At 39.5% G+C, this 20,286-nt stretch overlaps 1 protein-coding gene across 1 annotated transcript in view; it reads right to left on the bottom strand.

The window, feature by feature from the left end:
* USP12 (ubiquitin specific peptidase 12) overlaps positions 1-20,286 on the bottom strand; it is a 103,209-nt gene that overhangs the window by 30,134 nt on the left and 52,789 nt on the right. Inside the window, exon 3 of the mRNA XM_045797063.2 lies at positions 4,904-5,117. Within this exon, the coding sequence (XP_045653019.1) occupies positions 4,904-5,117 (214 nt within the window). The remainder of the gene's footprint in view (positions 1-4,903; positions 5,118-20,286) is intronic.

Below are 20,286 nucleotides of genomic sequence, written 5' to 3'. Positions count from 1 at the left end.
TCCACCAAATCAAGTTCTTTATAACCAAAGTTTTAAAGAATACATTTTTCCCATAAATATTTAAAATTAACTACAAAATTAAAAAATAACTAAAAAGATCTAAATAAAAATTTTTCTGGTTAAGAAAAAAGAAAATCCTGTTTAAAATTTTAGCATCTATGCATGTCTTTCAAAATAATTTGTAAAGCAAAAATGTGCAAATGTTTTTGTTTTTTAAAAACTTGAAACATCTTTTTTTGGATGTTCTTTTAACACAGAACAATGACATCACATTCACAGACGTACCTCAACTGACTTGAATGCTCCCCTGGAAACGAGATGTAAAGTAAACCAGAAAATACTCTTCAAGCATTTTGTTGAAATATTTAAAATAATTTATAGTCCATTTTCTATAAAAACAGTATGCTGAATGTGCCAGACTCTCGCTGTGCCTAAAAGTAGCCAATACCGATTTAAAAACTTCAACCAGGACCACATAAACATCAAAACAACATCAACTAAATGGCCGCAGACAATCCCCGTAAAGTGTATTACATAATTTCTAAAATCTTGGTTTCCTTATGGTTTGCTTTCTTCTCTGCTAAGTGGCATGATGGGAAAGGTGGACTTCAAAGTTGCTTTGGCAAATTAGACAAATTCATTCATTCATTCACTCACTCATCAAATATTTAGTAAGCACCTACTATGTGCCAGGAACTGGATTATGTGCTGGGAATACAATGGTGAGCAAAAACAAATGGGTTCCCTCCATCATGGAACTGACAGTCTAGTGGGAGAGACAGACAATTTCATTATTAAATAAATGTATATGAAAGGTATAAATTATTAAAGTACCAATACAGCTGCAACATTAATGCAAAAAAAAATGAAAACTAAATCCATGCATAAAAACGTTATGTGTTCTTCATAATTCAGAAACAGGTAGCTTTCATTACACAAAATAATCTTTTATGCTCTTTGGGAGGAAAAAGGATTAAAATGAGTATGGGAAATTATTCACTCAAATCTACTTAGTGGGTGTTACTTGTAATTATTTCCTCACTTAAGGAAGACCAATCCTTAAATACATATAGTTCTATACTTATATTAGTATCTCTCTACATCAGCTGAAGCATCGCTATGTACACACAGGTTTCTTGAGATTAAGGATCCTTTCTATCTCATTCACTGCTGTATTCCCCAGCACCCGGAACAGTGCCTGTCACATATTTAGATGAGCTTGACATTTTATGAATGAACAAATGAACGAATGAATGAATGAGCGAACCAAATGAACGACAGGGGCTGAAACAGCTACGATGACAGGAGAATAAATCTGGCCCCAAACAACAGTGCGAACTATGTGTGCTGCTAAGATTCAGTGAGTCAGAACGCTCGGAACGCTCACAGCTACAAGTGCCGCTGATGGGACTGTCAAACCCACCTGAAATGGTCCCAAGCTGAGCCACTGCCAGCTAGCCCAGAATTAGACCATCGGTCCATGTTGTAATTCTTCTATAGGAAGTTAGCAGTGTGAGATAGAGGGCTTCATTACTTACCTATAGTAGTGCGACGGCCTCCTGGCTGTCTACCTGCGTGTACTCACGCGGCCCATGCCCACTCGATCCCACCACCATACCACCAGCAGCCAGAGGGATCTCTTCCTAATGCAGATCAGAACAGCTCACCCCCTGCTCAGCACCCTCCAACGGCTTGCCATGGCTTTCAAAATAAAATCCAAGCACTAGGCCCTTCCCTTTTTTCTCCATCTTCATCTTACTCCACTCTAGCCACATTAATTTCCTTGTCATCCTTCAAGCACTCAGGGCAACTGCAATTTCTATTTTATCAGCTTGGAACGATTATGCCTCGGGCCTTCCAATGGCTTCTCACTTCAACTCTCTCAACTAACTGATTAACTACCTTTCCATGCTTTATTTTTTTTCATGGCTATAATACATTATATTACATGATTGTTCGTCTTCTCCACTGGTTTCTGGCACTCAGCAGAAGCTAAATATATAATAACTAATCAATTCAAACATTCAACTAGTTTCCCATCATCAAGAATAACACATTTATGGAGCAAGTGTTATCACACTGTAAAAGTACTACGCTACAGTTCTCATATGCTAGGACTAGGTAACGTGAATTAAAATTTTGAAAACAAAAATCTATTACTGAAATTAAAATAGATTCTTCCCAAGTAATATCAAAATGATTAGTTATATAAAGTATCAGCAGTTAACACAATATGGAGCTAATATCTACTGAAAATACAAAACATGAAGTTTATTTACAGCATATCACGGAAGAAAACTGATTTAAGAACAACAGTCCAACAGTGAAAGTTAGTGGAAATTCTGAAATGGGCAACATTCATTTGTTCCAGAGATTAAAACAAAAAACAAAACAAAACAAAACAAAAAACAGCAAACACAATCTCAGAAGGAGAGTTAAGCAATTAAGCAACCCACTAAATCCTCTTTAATTTGTATGCTCTCCTCTACAAAATTATCAGGAAAAAAATCAAAAGGCAAAACTATATTTCAAAAGACACAAAATGCCAGCAACATCAAATAATAAACATGCTTTGCCATTAAATATTGTTTCTGAGGCACAGAAAAATGAAACAAAACTATGAGAAAATAAGTCTGGAATACTCATCCTGGAATCAGTTTCATTGAACAAAATATTTAAGAAGTCTATTATACATCAATTTACTCTGCCTAAACATATAAAAATTTTTCAGAAAATATTGAATTACTAAAAAATAATAAACACTGTAAAAACATCCCAGCTTTGACAAGCAAACACACAAAGCCACACATACACAACTTTCAAAACACAGTAACTTGAGCTCTGTGTTCAGCATGACTTCATCTAAATTTAGAAAGTCACTGCACACTTAAAGGTCACGTTGAGGACCACACGCGTGTACCTCCACCAAAATTCACATGTTGAAACCCTAACCCCCAATGTGATGCTCTTTGGAAATGGGGCCTTGGGAGGACCTTTAGGTCTTGAAGATGGGGATTAGTGCCCTTTTAAGAAGAGACATGAGAGAGCGTGCTTCTCTCTTCACCATGTGGGGACGCAGCACGAACGCAGCCACCTACAAACCAGGAAGACGGCCCGCATCAGACACTGAAGCTGCCAGCACGTTACTCTTGAATTTCTCAGCCTCCAGAACTGCGAGAAATACCCATCTCTCGTTTAAGCCACCCAGTCTATGGTACTTTTGTTACAGCAGCCCAAACTAAGAGCACATACAATATATTAAAGACTAAGTTCAAGGGGCGCCTGGGTGGCTCAGCGGGTTAAGCGTCCGACTCTCGATTGGCTCAGGTCATGATCTCAGGGTCGTGAGACCAGGCCCTGCATCTGAGCCCTGCGCCTAGCTCTACACTCAGCAGGGAGTCTACCTGAGATTCTCTCCCTCTTCCTCTGCTCCTCCCCCCTTCCTCTGCCCCTCCCCCCCAAATAAATAAATCTTTAAAAAAAAGGTCAAGAAAAATGCACTATTAACTGAAAAAGAAAATAATGTGTATTCTGTGTTTCATGTTTCTGATGCTGAACATTTCTAAAATACTAACAAAATCACTGAGAAAGGATGGTACGTTCAATTACCATGTACATGAATTTTCTACCAGGACAAAATCCTTGAAGTTTCATACCAATACAGACAAAAAGACTGAGAGGACTTGAATCATTCAGCCACATTCTAACAGAGCTGTATTTGGTGTTCTTAAAAATAGAAAATACTACACAGATTTATAATTTAAGAAAGATGTTTGGCTTTCATAGGGAAAACACAAAAAGATGTATTTTTGTGAATGATCAACTGCTTTGTATCTGTATGTGGAGGAAATGAATAAAATCTTTAACACGTGAATCAGATTCAAGAATAATAGCCTGTCGCCATATTATCTCAGTGTCTTCTTATGTTTCAGGAAACTAGATATGACCCAGGTTTATCTCAATTCATGGGATAATGAACAGTGTGAACTCAGTTAAGGACAGGATTATTCAATGGTGTGTTTAATAACCAATCCTAAAGACTTCTCAAATCTTATTTCTGTATCTTTTGGTAACAAATTAAACTAAAAATTCCACTCAATTTTATTTCTACAATGATTAAAATGCCTAAATCAAACAAACCCCAGAATTCTACATGTTATTTAAATCCCGCTTGAATTCTTTGAGGTAATATACCACACTAGACAGAATACAGGATTTAGATGTCAGGAAGATGTGTGGGACCCTGACAAGCCATTTTAACTTCTCTGAGCATTCACTATCTCATGTAAAGTGAAGTAATAACATCTGACTTCTGGGCTTGCTGTGAGCGTTAAACAAAAAACATGTAAGAGAGAAAAGAGAAGTGGGGGTTAATCAGTAACTATTTAAAAAAGGGGGTGGGGGAGTTAAAACCACCTGCCCTAAGCCAAAAAGTTTTATTACTCTGGCTCTTTCCCTGGAGTATGACTCCTGGAAAGCTTTTTAGCCTCTGTTCTTTGCATGGCTAAAATGGGAGAAATAACATGCTCTCTAAATCAGGGTAGTGTAAGGATCAAATGGGTTAACATACATGAAAGCACTACAAAAACAACAAATAATTGGGGGGGGGGGGACGACCCAACTTCATTCTCGATAGAAAAGCCAAGAAGGCAAAAAAAAAAAAAAAAAAAAAAAAAAAAAAATCATTTCTCATTCCTTGGCCTACAGAATTTGGTCTTTGTAGAAATACTTCTAACGTTAATTGCACCTCAGATTAATTACTGTGTGACTACCTCCTCACTAAACTAGCACTTCCTTACAGACAAGAACATCAGCTTTGGTTTTTCAATGGCTAACATGCTTTGAGGCTTAGAAGATGCCCCTTCCTGCTATGTAAGAATACATTCAGAAGTAGAAGAATTACCATTTTCCTTCCGTAATCTTGTTATGAACTTCTTAGGAGGAATCACCCCAACCTTCTTCTTCTGAGTGGCTATGCTATGGAAGAGGTCTGCTAGGCAGGTAAGAAGGTTCTCCTTCTTCCTAGGTTGGCTCTTGTATGCTAGAACTTTTTCCCGAAATGGACGACAAAAATAAAGTGCTTGAAGAACTGAATTACAGTAGCAGGTATTCCCAAACTAGAATAGAAAAAAAAAAAATCTTGTTAAATATGGGGCAACACATTTTCAAGAGAAAGAATTTCCACGTATAGTTAAGAGAACAGAGAGAAGATAGGGAATTTATGATTCTCATAAATTAAATGGTATCTGAGAACAGAAATAATTATTCTGACTGCAAATTTGCCATTTTAACATTAAACGGATGCTCTAGGCATTGGTTTCAGGTTAAAATTGAAGGAAAATATATGGAATAAATTTGGCCTTCATGAAAACTGATTTAAAAAACTATATAGGTTAAACATTATACATTTTAAAATATAACTCTCAAAAATTCTTTAAAAAAAATACAAAAGTGAGGTTTTCTATCAGATTCTCAAGTGCCACTCAAAAAATAAAAACAAGGGGCACCTGGGTGGTTCAGTCCATTAAGCGTCTGCCTTCGGCTCAAGTCATGATCCTGGGGACCTAGGATCAAGCTCCGCATCAGGCTCCCTGCCTAGCGGGGAGTCTTGCTTCTCCCTCTGCTCCTACCCCACCTTCTGTTCGTTTTCTTTCTTTCTTTCTTTTTCTTTCTTTCATAAATACATACATACATACATACATACTTTTTAAAAAAAGAAAAAACTTTTCAATATGCCAGCACACCCACCGCTGAAATGCTGAGCTCTCCGCACATCATTCTTGATACGTTATAGACTGTAGGTGCACTCAATCCTCAACTATGAACTGACTTCTTACCGCTCATGTGATCTCGTGTAACTACAGCTAACTGAACTTCAACTTCCTCCTCTTTAGTAACAGGGAAAAATAACCCTACCTTATGAGAAAATGACACACGGTTTCAACTTTTATTGTCTTTCTTTTCCCTTCCCATTAATAGACATTGGCTCCCAAAGCCGCTGACAAAAAACCCAAAAGTTAAGCGATGAGGACTTGGGGAGACATTGAAAGTGTAAAAAAAAAAAAAGAGGAAAGAGGACAATTCTCACAGCACCACCATGCAGTGAGGTCACACACTCACTAACCTAAAAAGCCTAGGCAGCGAAGACTGTTTTAAGAATGGGCAATGTCAAGGTGCTTGGGTGGCTCTGATGGTTAAGCGCCAGACTTGGTTTCTGCTCAGGTGCTGATCTCATCATCATCTCGGGTTGCGGGATCAAGCCCCAAGTCAGACTCTGTGTTCAGTGCAGAGTCTGTTGGAGATTCTCTCTCCCTCTCCCTCTCCCCCCCCCAACTTGCACACACACACACTCTCTCTCTAAAACTAACTAAATAAATATTTTTAAAAAGGGCTATGTCAAACACACATCCACTGACACGTACATGTTAGCTTATATTTAAAAACCAGGAAGGATAAATTAAAAACTAATGAAAATGGTTATTTGTAGAGAAAGAGGGAAGAGTGGAGAGGAATCAAAGTACATTTTTAAAAACATTTGCTTTGCACCAATTTTTTTTTTAAAAAAACTAAATTAAACCGAAAAGATCTGAGGGAAAAAAGAAATTCCTAAAGCTGAAAGGAAACAGAGATCAGTGAACCCTAAATGTTTATCAAGTCCGTGGGAGAACTACACAAAAAATTAGTTCGAGCAACTTTAAAACACAGAATTTTTACTACACATGCCTACTGAAATGGTCTAAGAATAAAAAAAAAGAATCTTAAATACATTCAGTAATCACATTGTTAGAACTAATCTATTAACACTGTTATTTTGACACTACTATAGATTTCTGCAGGACAAAAGCAAGCAAAGAATTACATTAATATCTTTAGGAACCAAAACTGTTAATGCAAAGGAAAAAAGATACAATAATAAAGACAAGAGTAAAAGCCCTATAAACTTAAATTAGAATCTGAAGTATCAGTATAAACTCATGTCTTTTTATAAGTGTGTGTGCGTGTGTGTGTGTGTGTGTGTGTCTTCAACCTCTATCCACTGAAAGGCCTAGCAGCAGCAAGTTTCTCTGACATTCAAATTGTAGTCTCTAAAAACCTTTTTCCCACAAAAAGGAACTACGATGCCTTGTAGATATGGCTACACTAGGTCTGGGACAGGAAATACACAAATGTAGATCAGCCTGGAATATCTTTTTAGGTAGACTCAAGAGCCAACTTTCATCAAAAAGAAATACAGTGAATGATAAAAAGCAAATCAACTACATAAAAATTTATGAATAATGACATTTTAAAAAACCTTTCATTAGTCTCCATGGAAGTTGTAAACTAATATATAAAAAGAAAACATCAAAGTTTTATCTTGTCTCTTTTTTTTAAGAGAGAGCATGAATGTGGGGTGGGGGGTAGGGGTAGAGGGAGAGAGAGAATCACAAGCAGGCTCCGTGCCCAGTGTGGAGCCAGATGAGGGGCTTGATCCCACGATCCTGACATCATGACCTGAGCCAATATCAAGAGCTGAATGCTTAACTGAGCCACCTAGGTGTCCCCTGTCTTTCTTATAAGAACGGTATTTCATGGGGAACTAAATAGTTGATGAAGGAAGTTTTTTTTTTTTTTTTAAGATTTTATTTATTTATTTAACAGAGATAGCCAGCGAGAGAGGGAACACAAGCAGGGGGAGTGGGAGAGGAAGAAGCAGGCTCATAGTGGAGAAGCCTGATGTGGGGCTCGATCCCAGAACGCCGGGATCACGCCCTGAGCCGAAGGCAGGCGCTTAACCGCTGTGCCACCCAGGCGCCCCGATGAAGGAAGTTCTAGCTTATAGAATAAATCCAGCTAATAAATTCAGAAGAAATGACTGTAAATAATGGATTAGGAAATAATTATCATGGATACCAAAAGCATTAAAGGCTGATGGGGAACTTTAAAAATGATCAGAACCCCCAGCGCATTCCAGCATCATTAAAAACGAACAGCCAAACTTTTAGGTCTCTTGCAGAAATACGTAGCAACTCTTACAAAGTATTCTTGTCTTAAAAAACAAAACTACCAAATTTTAATCAAGTGTCTAGACCTACCTACCAATTTACAAGACATTCAAGGAACAGAGAAATGAGTTAAACAATACCACAAAAAAACAGAGCCTGAGGCCCAGTGAGGATACATGATTTTTACATTCATATTGGTGGTCAGAGCCAAGAAGTGGTTTCATAAAAACAGATGCTTTAAAGGCTTTCCAGGGAAATGCTAAAAGAAGTAGATGATAAGCAGACGATGCATTGATACTACTGATAAATATAACTATGGATATACTTATTTAATAAAGCCTATCCAGGGGCTAAGTACACCTGCAGTAGAATCTACAATATTACTAAGATTAATTTCCCAATTGTTCAGTATTAATTAGTCTTAAAAATACTAGTATTTGTATCACAGCCTAATGATGCTAATGAACAAGAAACTATGGCTCTGCCAATTGAAGAGAAGATTCAATCTCCATTCTTTGGACATTTTTACTGAAGAATAAGCAACAGGGAAAATAAATAAAAATTAAGTAAAAATAAAAAAATTTTAGAAAGAATAAGCAATAGGGATTCTAACGACTTCCACAGAGTAGGTAAAAACAAAACATAGCCCCTCACAGTATATTAGGAAAATTTATAATAAAGGTTGACCAACTTATAAAAAGAAGCAAATGGAATAAGCTAAGGAACCCGAAGGAGTCTACTATTTTGTACAGAATGCTGGAATGCAGACTCTTGCTCATCTTCTGAACATAAAGCAATAGGAAGCATTATGATCAATTCTCTGAGGTCTTCTCTTATGGTCCTGCACTTATCTTCATCAATCCCATTAAAGAAAAATTAAAGCTTGAAACTACTGCAAGTTTCTCCAGAATAAGCAATAACTTTCAATCTTATTCGTAACTCTGAAACTTTTCCTTCAGCTTCCCTGATAGTAACTTTCAAGTTCCTAAAACTTAAAAATAGTATGTTTCTCGTGTGTATATCATGCAAAAGATTGTCTGGGATGATCCCCCCCCCCACTTTTGTTTCCGAATGCTCAATTTCTAAAAAAGACATTGCTTTAGGGTTGAAACCTACCCTGTGTCTTCTCAGCTTGTTCTGAAGATCAAAGGTATAACCAGGTTTAAAATCAGGGGAAACAAATTTTAAAAAGCCGCCACCGTTTAAGGTCTGAGCATTGATTTTTCAGTTCCTTATTGAACACAATGGCCTATGCTCGCTTTCTCTAATGCCTTTTTCTCCTAGTTTTAAAATGAATGCCCCTTCCACAAATATTTATCATATCCCCATCCCTAAGATCATTTGAACACACATCCCTAATAAATACATATAAAAATTATGTGCTACATTATATGCATTAAAATATACTTTTATAAAATGTAAAATTTATATACATAAAAATACACACTACATATAGTTGGCCTTTCAACAATGTGGGAGTTAGGGGTGCAGACCCCTCACACAGTCAAAAATCTGCGTATAACTTTCCACTTCCCAAAAACTTCACTAATAGTAGACTACTGTTTACCGGAAGCCTTACCTATAAAAATCAACTAACACATATTTTGGATGTTATATGTATTATATACTATGTTCTTAAAACAAAGCAAACTAGAGAGAAGAAAATGCTATTAAGAAAGTCATAAAAGTGGGGCGCCTGGGTGGTACAGCGGTTAAGCGTCTGCCTTCGGCTCAGGGCGTGATCCCGGCGTTAGGGGATCGAGCCCCACATCAGGCTCTTCTGCTAGGAGCTGTTTCTTCCTCTCCCACTCCCCCTGCTTGTGTTCCCTCTCTCGCTGGCTGTCTCTATCTCTCTGTCAAATAAATAAATAAAATCTTTAAAAAAAAAAAAAGTCATAAAAGAAAATACATTTACAATACTATACTGTATTTATACCAAAAAAAAAAAAAAATCTGCATATAGATGGACCCGGACAGCTCACACCTGTGTTGTTCAATAGCCAAACTGTATAACAAATGTGATTAAGACAAAGTAAATACGTAAAATTTTTATCTTATTTACGTTAATTTTGTTTTCACTAAAAATTATTACCATTTAAGTGAGAGGAATAAAACTGAGTATGCCTTTTGGTACACTGTGGGTTACAGATTTTAATACTCCAATTAACAGTCTGAGTTTATGTTCAGTTATTTGGATATGAGGTTTTAATGGCAATCGAAGATAGATACACAGATACATAGATAGGTCCAAGGGGGAAAGTTTCTTTTATGGCCTCACTTTACTTTCTAAATTAAATTCTCAATCCTATCTACCAAATTTGTTTGAATTCATTTGAGTAATTATCTGCCTTGAGAGCAGCACAGCACAGTAACTAAGCACACAGGATCTGAAACCAAACTGTCTAGGTTCGAGTCTGGTTCTGCTCTCTGACCTTGGGAAACTACTAAACCACTCTGTTCATCTCCTTCCTCGTCTGTAAATGGGGTTTATAATACAGTGCCCACCTTCTAAAATCTTGTAAAGAATTAACTTAATAATCCACATGAAGCACTAACAACAGTTCCCAGGACTTCATCACTGCATTGTTACTCTGAAACCATCTTTTTAAGTTATTTGTCCATTTCGAAAAATCAGATTAACTGAAATTAAATCATATAATCTCTAAAACTACATTAAAATGATAATAGTTTGTAACCACATAAGTGGATAATAGATGGGTATAGTGTCAACTCTTTGGCACTATGGAACTTGAAGTGTCACAGGACAACTTCACACATGGATAGAGTACGGATACCAGTATCATCCATTTATTAAGAATTAGTAATGCTGGGGGAGGGAGTTAAGATGGCGGAGGAGTAGGGGACCCCTTTTTCAGCCGGTCCCCTGAGTCGAGCTGGATAGGTACCAGACCAGCCTAAACAACCACAGAATCGGCCTGAGACACAGGAAAATACATCTGGATCTCTACAAATGAACATCTCCAGCGCTGAGTATTGAGGTACGAAGCAGGGAGCCCTGAAATCGTGCACAGATATCGGAAGATAAACGGAAGGGGGAGGGAGCCGCCGCATTCGGGCACCGGGAAGCAGTAGCCACCTGCACGGGAGAGCAGGCGGGCTCGGGGACCTGCACCCGCGAAACAGCAGACTGAGACCGGTGAGCCGGGAGCGCGCGCCACCAGGCATCTCGAGGAACTCCGGAATCCCGGTGTGCTCACTGGATCCACACTGAGACCGGGGGCTCCCGGAGCGCGCGCGGGGCGGCTGGCGGGCCACCTGCATGGGGGAGCGGGCGGACTCGCGGTCGGCACCCGCGAAACAGCAGACTGAGACCCTGAGCCGGGAGAGCGCGCCACCAGGCTTCTCACGGAACTCCGGAATACCGGTGTGCTCACCGGGCATAGACTGAGACCCAGAGATCCGGAAGCGCACGGGGGCGGCTGGTGGCGTTAGAAAAACAAAGGACAGAGACGCGCCGGCCCTGGAAATGAGGGCAGGGACACCAGGTGTGGGGCGCACATCCCGGGACGCTGCAGGGTTGAGCAGCACCAACAGTAACGGAGTTAAAGTGGCCAGAACATCAGTGGAGAACGGGCCGCAATCCCTCTGTTCTGAGACAGAGGCTGGGATTCGGCCGCTGCCACTCTGACTCTCAGAAGAGGCACAGCAAACCGCCAGGGAAAGCCGCCAGAGAACAAAAGCCTGGAAATACCGGCTCACAGCGTGCCCATCCCCAACCCCCCTCGCAGGGGACACGGAGACTCTACCCAAACAGGGTTGCCTGAGTATCGGTGCGGCAGGCCCCTCCCCCAGAAGGCAGAAGGCAGGCTGAAAAATCAAGAAGCCCACAACCCGGGGCGCCTGGGTGGCGCAGTCATTGAGCGCCTGTCTCCGGCTTAGGGCGTGATCCCGACGTTCCGGAAAGGAGTCCCTTATCGGGCTCCTCTGCTGGGAGCCTGCTTCTTCCTCTCCCACTCCCCTGCTTCTGTTCCCGTTCTTGCTGACTGTCTGTCTCTCTCTCTCAGATAAATAAATAAATAAAATCTTTAAAGAAGAAGCCCACATCCCTAAGATCCCTATAAAACAAGGTGCACGGCCTGGAACCCAGTCAATAATTTCGGCTCTGGACAACCCCGCAACCTCTCCTCATCAGAATGACAAGAAGGAGAAGCCCCCCCCCCTCCAGCAAAGAAAAGACAGTGAGTCTGTGGCCTGTGCCACAGAAATAATGGATATGGATGTAACCAAATTATCAGAAATGGAATTCAGAGTAACGATGGTCAAAATGATGAGTAGAATTGAAAAAACTATTAACGAAAAGGTTACTGAGAATATAGAATCCCTAAGGACAGAAATGAGAGCGAATCTGACAGAAATTAAAAATTCTATGAGCCAAATGCAGGCAAAACTAGAGGCTCTGACGGCCAGGGTCACAGAAGCAGAGGAACGGGTTAGTGAATTGGAGGATGGGTTAATAGAGAAAAAAAACAAAATAAAAGCTGCTCTTAAAAAATTCCAAGCCCACGAATGTAGGTACGGGAGATTACTGACTCAATGAAACGATCCAATGTTAGAATCATCGGCATCCCCGAGGGGGTGGAGAAAAACAGAAGTCTAGAAGAGATATTTGAACAAATTGTAGCTGAAAACTTCCCTAATCTAGCGAGGAAAACAAACATTCGTGTCCAAGAGGCAGAGAGGACCCCTCCCAAGCTCAACCACGACAAACCTACGCCACGTCACGTCATAGTGCATTTCGCAAATATTAGATCCAAGGATACAGTATTGAAAGCGGCCAGGGCAAAGAAACTTCTCACGTACCAAGGCAAAGGCATCAGAATTACGTCAGACCTGTCTACACAGACCTGGAATGAGAGAAAGGGTTGGGGGAGCATATTTAAAGCTCTTTCAGAGAAAAACATGCAGCCAAGGATCCTTTATCCAGCAAGGCTGTCGTTCAGAATTGATGGAGAAATAAAGACATTTCAGAATCGCCAGTCACTAACCAATTTCGTAACCACGAAACCAGCCCTACAGGAGATATTACGGGGGGTTCTATAAAAGTAAAAAGGCCCCAAGAGTGATACAGAACAGAAAGTCACAGCCAATACAAACAAAGACTTTACTGGCAACATGGCATCATTAAAATCATATCTCTCAGTATTCAGTCTCAATGTGAATGGCTTAAATGCTCCCATAAACGCCACAGGGTTGCAGATTGGATAAAAAGAAATGACCCATCCATTTGCTGTCTACAAGAGACTCATTTCGAACCCAAAGATGCATTCAGACTGAGAGTAAGGGGATGGAGTACCAGCTTTCACGCAAATGGACCTCAAAAGAAAGCTGGGGTAGCAATTCTCATATCAGATAGATGGGATTTTAAACTAGAGACTATAGTTAGAGATGCAGAAGGGCACTATATTATTCTTAAAGGAAGTATTCAACAAGTGGATATGACAATTATAAATATATATGCTCCCAACAGGGGAGCAGCAAGATACACAAGCCAACTCTTAACCAGAATAAAGAGACATATAGATAAAAATACATTAATAGTAGGGGACCTCAACACTCCACTCTCAGAAATAGACAGAACACCCTGGCAAAAACTAAGCAAAGAATCAAAGGCTTTGAATGCCATACTCGACGAGTTGGACCTCATAGATATATATAGAACACTACACCACAGAACCAAAGAATACTCATTCTATTCTAATGCCCATGGAACATTCTCAAGAATAGACCATGTTCTGGGACACAAAACAGGTCTCAACTGATACCAAAAGATTGAAATTATCCCCTGCATATTCTCAGACCACAATGCTCTGAAATTGGAACTCAACCACAAGGAAAAATTTGGAAGAAACTAAAACACTTGGAGACTAAGAACCATCCTGCTCAGGAATGACTCGATAAACCAGGAAATCAAAAATCAAATTAAACAATTTATGGAGACCAATGAGAATGAAAATACAACAGTCCAAAACCTATGAGATACTGCAAAGGCAGTCCTAAGGGGGAAATACATAGCCATCCAAGCCTCACTCAAAAGAACAGAAAAATCTAAAATGCAGTTTTTATATTCTCACCTCAAGAAGCTGGAACAGCAACAAAGGGACAGGCCTAATCCACGCACGAGGAAGCAGCTGACCAAAATTAGAGCAGAAATCAATCAATCAGAAACCAGAAGTACAGTAGAGCAGATCAACAGGACTAGAAGCTGGTTCTTTGAGAGAATCAATAAAATTGACAGACCACTGGCAAGACTTATCCAAAAGAATAGAGAAAGGACCCAGATTATTAAAATTATGAATGAAAAAGGAGAGGTCACGACGAACACTATTGAAATTGGAAGGATTATTACAAATTTTTATCAACAGCTATATGCCAATAAACTAAGCAATCTGGAAGAGATGGAATCCTTCCTGGAAACCTATAAACTACCAAGATTGAAACAGGAAGAAATTGATTTCTTAAACAGGCCAATTAATTATGAAGTAATTGAGTCAGTGATAAACAACCTTCCAAATAACAAAACTCCAGGCCCGGACGGTTTTCCTGGGGAATTCTACCAAACATTCAACGAAGAAATAATACCTATTCTCCTAAAGCTATTTCAAAAAATAGAAACAGAAGGAAAGCTACCAAACTCATTCTATGAGGCCAATATTACCTTGATCCCTAAACCAGGCAAAGACCCCCTCAAAAAGGAGAATTACAGACCGATTTCCCTAATGAATATGGACACCAAAATCCTCAACAAGATACTTGCTAATAGAATCCAACAGTACATTAAAAGGATTATCCATCATGATCAAGTGGGATTCATACCTGGGATGCAAGGATGCAAGCGTGGTTCAATATTAGCAAATCAATCAGCGGGATACATCATATCAACAAGAAAAGACTCAGGAACCATATGATCCTCTCAATTGATGCCGAAAAAGCATTTGACAAAATACAGCATCCTTTCCTGATTAAAACCCTTCAGAGTGTAGGAATAGAGGGTACATTTCTCAATCTCATAAAAGCCATCTATGAAAAGCCTACTGCAAATATTATTCTCAATGGGGAAAAGCCGGAAGCCTTTCCCTTAAGATCAGGAACTCGACAAGAATGCCCACTCTAGCCACTATTATTCAACATAGTACTAGAAGTCCTTGCAACAGGGGCGCCTGGGTGGCTCAGTCGTTGGGCGTCTGCCTTCGGCTCAGGGTGTGATCCCGGAGTTCTGGGATCGAGCCCCACATCGGGCTCCTCCGCTGGGAGCCTGCTTCTTCCTCTCCCACTCCCCCTGCTTGTGTTCCCTCTCTCGCTAGCTCTGTCTCTGTCAAATAAATAAATAAAATCTTTAAAAAAAAAAAAAAAAAAAAAGAAGTCCTTGCAACAGCAATCAGACGACAAAGAGGGATCAAAGGTATTCGAATCGGCAAAGAAGAAGTCAAAATGTCTCTCTTCGCAGATGACATGATACTCTATATGGAAAACCCAAAAGAAGCCACTCCCAAACTATTAGAAGTTATAGAGCAATTCAGTAACGTGGCGGGATACAAAATCAATGCTCAGAAATCAGTTGCATTTCTATACACGAATAACGAGACCGAAGAAAGAGAAATTAGGGAATCCATCCCATTTACAATAGCACCAAAAACCATACGTTACCTTGGAATTAACTTAACCAGAGACGTAAAGGACCTATATTCTAGAAACTATAAATCACTCTTGAAAGACACTGAGGAAGACATAAAAGGATGGAAAAATATTCCATGCTCATGGATCGGAAGAATTAACATAGTTAAAATGTCCATGCTACCCAGAGCAATCTACACTTTCAATGCTATCCCGATCAAAATACCGAGGACATTTTTCAAAGAACTGGAACAAATAATCCTTAAATTTGTATGGAAACAGAAAAGGCCCCGAATCTCCAAGGAACTGTTGAAAAGGAAAAACAAAGCTGGGGGCATCACAATGCCGGATTTTGAGCTGTACTACAAAGCTGTGATCACAAAGACAGCATGGTACTGGCATAAAAACAGACACATAGACCAATGGAATAGAACAGAGAGCCCAGAAATGGACCCTCGGCTCTTTGGCAACTAATATTTGATAAAGCAGGAAAAAACATCCGGTGGGAAAAAGACAGTCTCTTCAATAAATGGTGCTGGGAAAATTGGACAGCTACACGCAAAAGAATGAAACTTGACCACTATCTCACACCATACACAAAAATAAACTCCAAATGGATGAAAGACCTCGATGTGAGACAGGAATCCATCAAAATTCTAGAGGAGAACATAGGCAGCAACCTCTACGACATTGGCCAAAGCAACCCTTTTCATGACACATCCCCAAAGGCAAGAGAAACAAAAGATAAAATGAACTTATGGGACTTCATCAAGATAAAAAGCTTCTGCACAGCCAAGGAAACAGTCAAAAAAACTAAGAGGCAGCCCACGGAATGGGAGAATATATTTCCAAAGGACACTACAGATAAAGGACTGGTATCCAAGATCTACAAAGAACTTCTCAAACCGAATACATGAGAAACAAATAAAAAAATCAAAAAATGGGCAGAAGATATGAACAGACACTTTTCCAATGAAGACATACAAATGGCTAACAGACACATGAAAAAATGTTCAAAATCATTAGCCATCAGGGAAATTCAAATCAAAACCACACTGAGATACCACCTTACGCCAGTCAGAATGGCAAAAATAGACAAGGCAAGAAACAACAATTGTTGGAGAGGATGTGGAGAAAGGGGATCCCTCCTACATTGTTGATGGGAATGCAAGTTGGTACAGCCACTCTGGAAAACAGTGTGGAGGTCCCTTAAAAAGTTAAAAATTGAGCTACCCTATGACCCAGCCATTGCACTACTGGGTGTTTACCCCAAAGATACAGACGTAGTGAAGAGAAGGGCCATATGCACCCCAATGTTCATAGCAGCAATGTCCACAATAGCTAAATCGTGGAAGGAGCCGAGATGCCCTTCAACAGATGACTGAATTAAGAAGTTGTGGTCCATATATACAATGGAATATTACTCAGCTATCCGAAAGAACGAATTCTCAACATTTGCTGCAAAATGGATGGCACTGGAGGAGATAATGCTAAGTGAAATAAGTCAAGCAGAGAAAGACAACTATCATATGATTTCTCTCATCTATGGAACGTAAGAACCAGGATGATCAGTAGGGGAAGAAAGGGATAAAGAAAGGGGGGTAATCAGAAGCGGGAATGAAGCATGAGAGACTACGGACTATGAGAAACAAACTGAGGGCCTCAGAGGGGAGGAGGGTGGGGGAACGAGATAGACCGGTGATGGGTAGTAAGGAGGGCACATATTGCATGGTGCACTGGGTGTTATACACAACCAATGAATCATCGAGCCTTACATCGGAAACCGGGGATGTACTGTATGGTGACTAACATAATATAATAAAAAATTTAAAAAAAAAAAAAAAGAAATGTAGGGACGTGCAGGAAAAAAAAAAAAGAATTAGTAATGCTGGGGCATCTGGATGGCTCAGTCAGTTGAGTATCTGACTCTTGGATTTTGGCTCAGGTCATGATCTCAGGGTCCTGGGATTGAGCCCCGCATTGGACTCCACACTCAGTGGGCTCCACACTCAGCAAGCTCCACACTCAGCAAGAAGTCTGCTTGAGACTCTCTCCCTCTCCCTCTGTCCCTCCCACACACCCTGGCTTGTACTTGCTCTCTCTATAAAATGAATAAATAAATCTTGAAAAGCAAGAATTAGTAAGGCTTATCTCTCATTTTTAGATAAAAATAAACATTAGCAATTCTTTATTTCTTCCCACAGCCCAATCGCTCATCTTACATATATAAATTTGAGACTACTGGTGTTTATCACCATTATGTCAACGGTATTGCCTTCAAAAAATGTTTTAAAATGTTTAAATGTTTCACTGTCTCCCATGCTGGAGGCTGGGGATAATGACGCCTGTCCTATGAACATCCCCTTCTAAGGGAAGACCCTCTTCCCCTACCACAGTTTGTTTAGGTGGCCCTGTTTTTTAACACTATACCCCACATTCCTCTATCCACCATTCTCACTACAGTCAACTGGACCTAATCTGAAAGTGTTCTTCCATATGCTAGTGGACACCCATTCCTCACCCCACACCCTTACTCCACTGTCCCACCCTTCCTTACAGAAAGTGACTTCTCTACATAAATTCTGAAGGCTCGTCAATCACAAACCCTTTTACAGACCCTGCAGCAGGGCTGGACACTTGATCCAACTTCAGCAGAGTACTTGGGGCAGAATTGTTTCATCAGGTCTCATATGAACATTCTCTGGGATCTCTGATAATACAACCCTCAAGGAGCCTATGGCCATCAGGCAGAGAGAAACTAAATGAGAATGAATCGATTCAAACAAAAACAGAACCAAGAGACATTTGCCTAATCAACTTTATAACCCACAAATGGAAACAAAGTTTCATTTTTATTGGTCTCTCTCTCTCCTTCATAATGGCTCCTGTTCCCTGGATCCAGAATTCCAACCAATGACTACTAGCAATTTTGGTTTAAAAGCCTTTTGTAAGATGATCTAGGAACACAATTGTTATTTTGTAACAAAGATTTTACGGAAAAGCACATTCCACTGTAGACTCACAAATAGATTTATTGAGGCCACATGTCTATTGGCTCCTACTGTATTAGAAAATTAATACAGAACCATATAATAAAACAATGAAAAAAGGCTATTTAAATAAAAATGTAGACTGCACAAAAAGTAGGAAAGAGATACTATTAACTGAAATCATTCCTTTTCTATCAACTTTATGAAAATAAGTACTCACTGGCTACAAGATATAAGAGGAAAAAGGCAATCTTGTTCATCAGATTAAAACAAGTCATTTTCAAAGAATTTAGCTGATCCTATAAACAGGTGACATTTAAGTAGGATATTCTGGTACAAAAGAAAGCTTCCAAAAGGCTCCCTTGCCTACTCAAGACAGTTTCTGAACCCCCACACCACACTAGTATTTCTCCTCTCTGATTTCCAATAACATCAAAAATATTAGAGCAGTCACAAGAGTTAAACAACAGGAAATCCCCACTCTATGTATTATGCAAAGTACACTGATAGACAGCAGAACTATTAAGAGTGAACTGGCATAAAAGCTATCATTTGTGAAAATATTCTTCTAAGAAAAAGATAACTGCAACTGAAAGTAATGGAAAATGGGTTATATTAAGAATGTTGAAAGTAACCCCTATGTTGAATATTCTGTTAGTTAATCAAACTGTGGTTATTTTTCTTCTGCCCATTAAAAAAAAAAAAAAAAGGATTTCTAAGAAGGTTTTATTTTTATTATTCCCCATGGATCCATCCAAATTAAAAGAGTGGTATTTGTGCTTCTGCCCGAAGCTGACTAACCGAGATTCAGTAAAACCCAGGAGAACAGGAGGTAATGAAGTTAGTAAGAGACCTTTAGAGGAAGCTTTGTCTTTTATCCCTTCCAGAGACTCATTTGATAGGTAGAAATGTAGTTTCTGATCTCTGTGCCTAGTTATTATGAGGAAGAACTGGGATCTCTAAGGTAGCCAGGGCTCCAACTATGAAAGATTGATGAACACCTGAATTATATTGAAAAATTAATTGGTGGTCAGAGTAGATGCAGCAGAACTAGTTCAGTGATTAACTCTTTCTGTGATTTAAACTTTCAGGCTACCTTGCAACTGTGTTCTATACCGTTAACTTTTTTCTATAGGTCCTGTTTTTCAGCTCTTAAAATATCATCACTCTTTCTCTTTGTTTCCCTCCCCCTTCCTCCTTTTTAAAAAATTTATGGAGTTAATCACACTATTTATAAATGAAGGGTGGAGCTTTGGGGGGGGAGGAGAAGGTAGCTTAGTTAATTCAGAGATTCTTCAGAGAAGAATACATTGGTATACTCAAAGTGATACAGCAGAGTAAAAACAAGACAACAACAAAGAAAAGACTTTTAGAACTCATTTTATAGTAAGATTTTCTTGAGGATGTTGTTTTAGTTGTTCTGCGGCTATCTACAAAAAAGTTAGACACGAAATGGAGAGACTGAAATATTTAAACTGGAGAAGATTAAAGATAAAACAGCCTTCAATATATAAAATACTCCTGTGCTGAAGTAAATGGGTTCTTCTGTGACACTATCAATGAGCACAACTTTCCTACAATTCAAGACACACATTAGCTTTAGAGCGTGAACCGAGTACGGGTGGGAGCTGCAGGGAAGCAGTTCATGAGAATGAAGCAGCTGGGGTTCCGCCACTGCC

This window comes from Ursus americanus, chromosome 10 (assembly GCF_024610735.1).
Source record: "Ursus americanus isolate L20-20 chromosome 10, mUrsAme1.1.p, whole genome shotgun sequence".
NCBI lineage: Eukaryota > Metazoa > Chordata > Mammalia > Carnivora > Ursidae > Ursus > Ursus americanus.
This window is presented reverse-complemented; position numbering and strand designations above follow the sequence as displayed.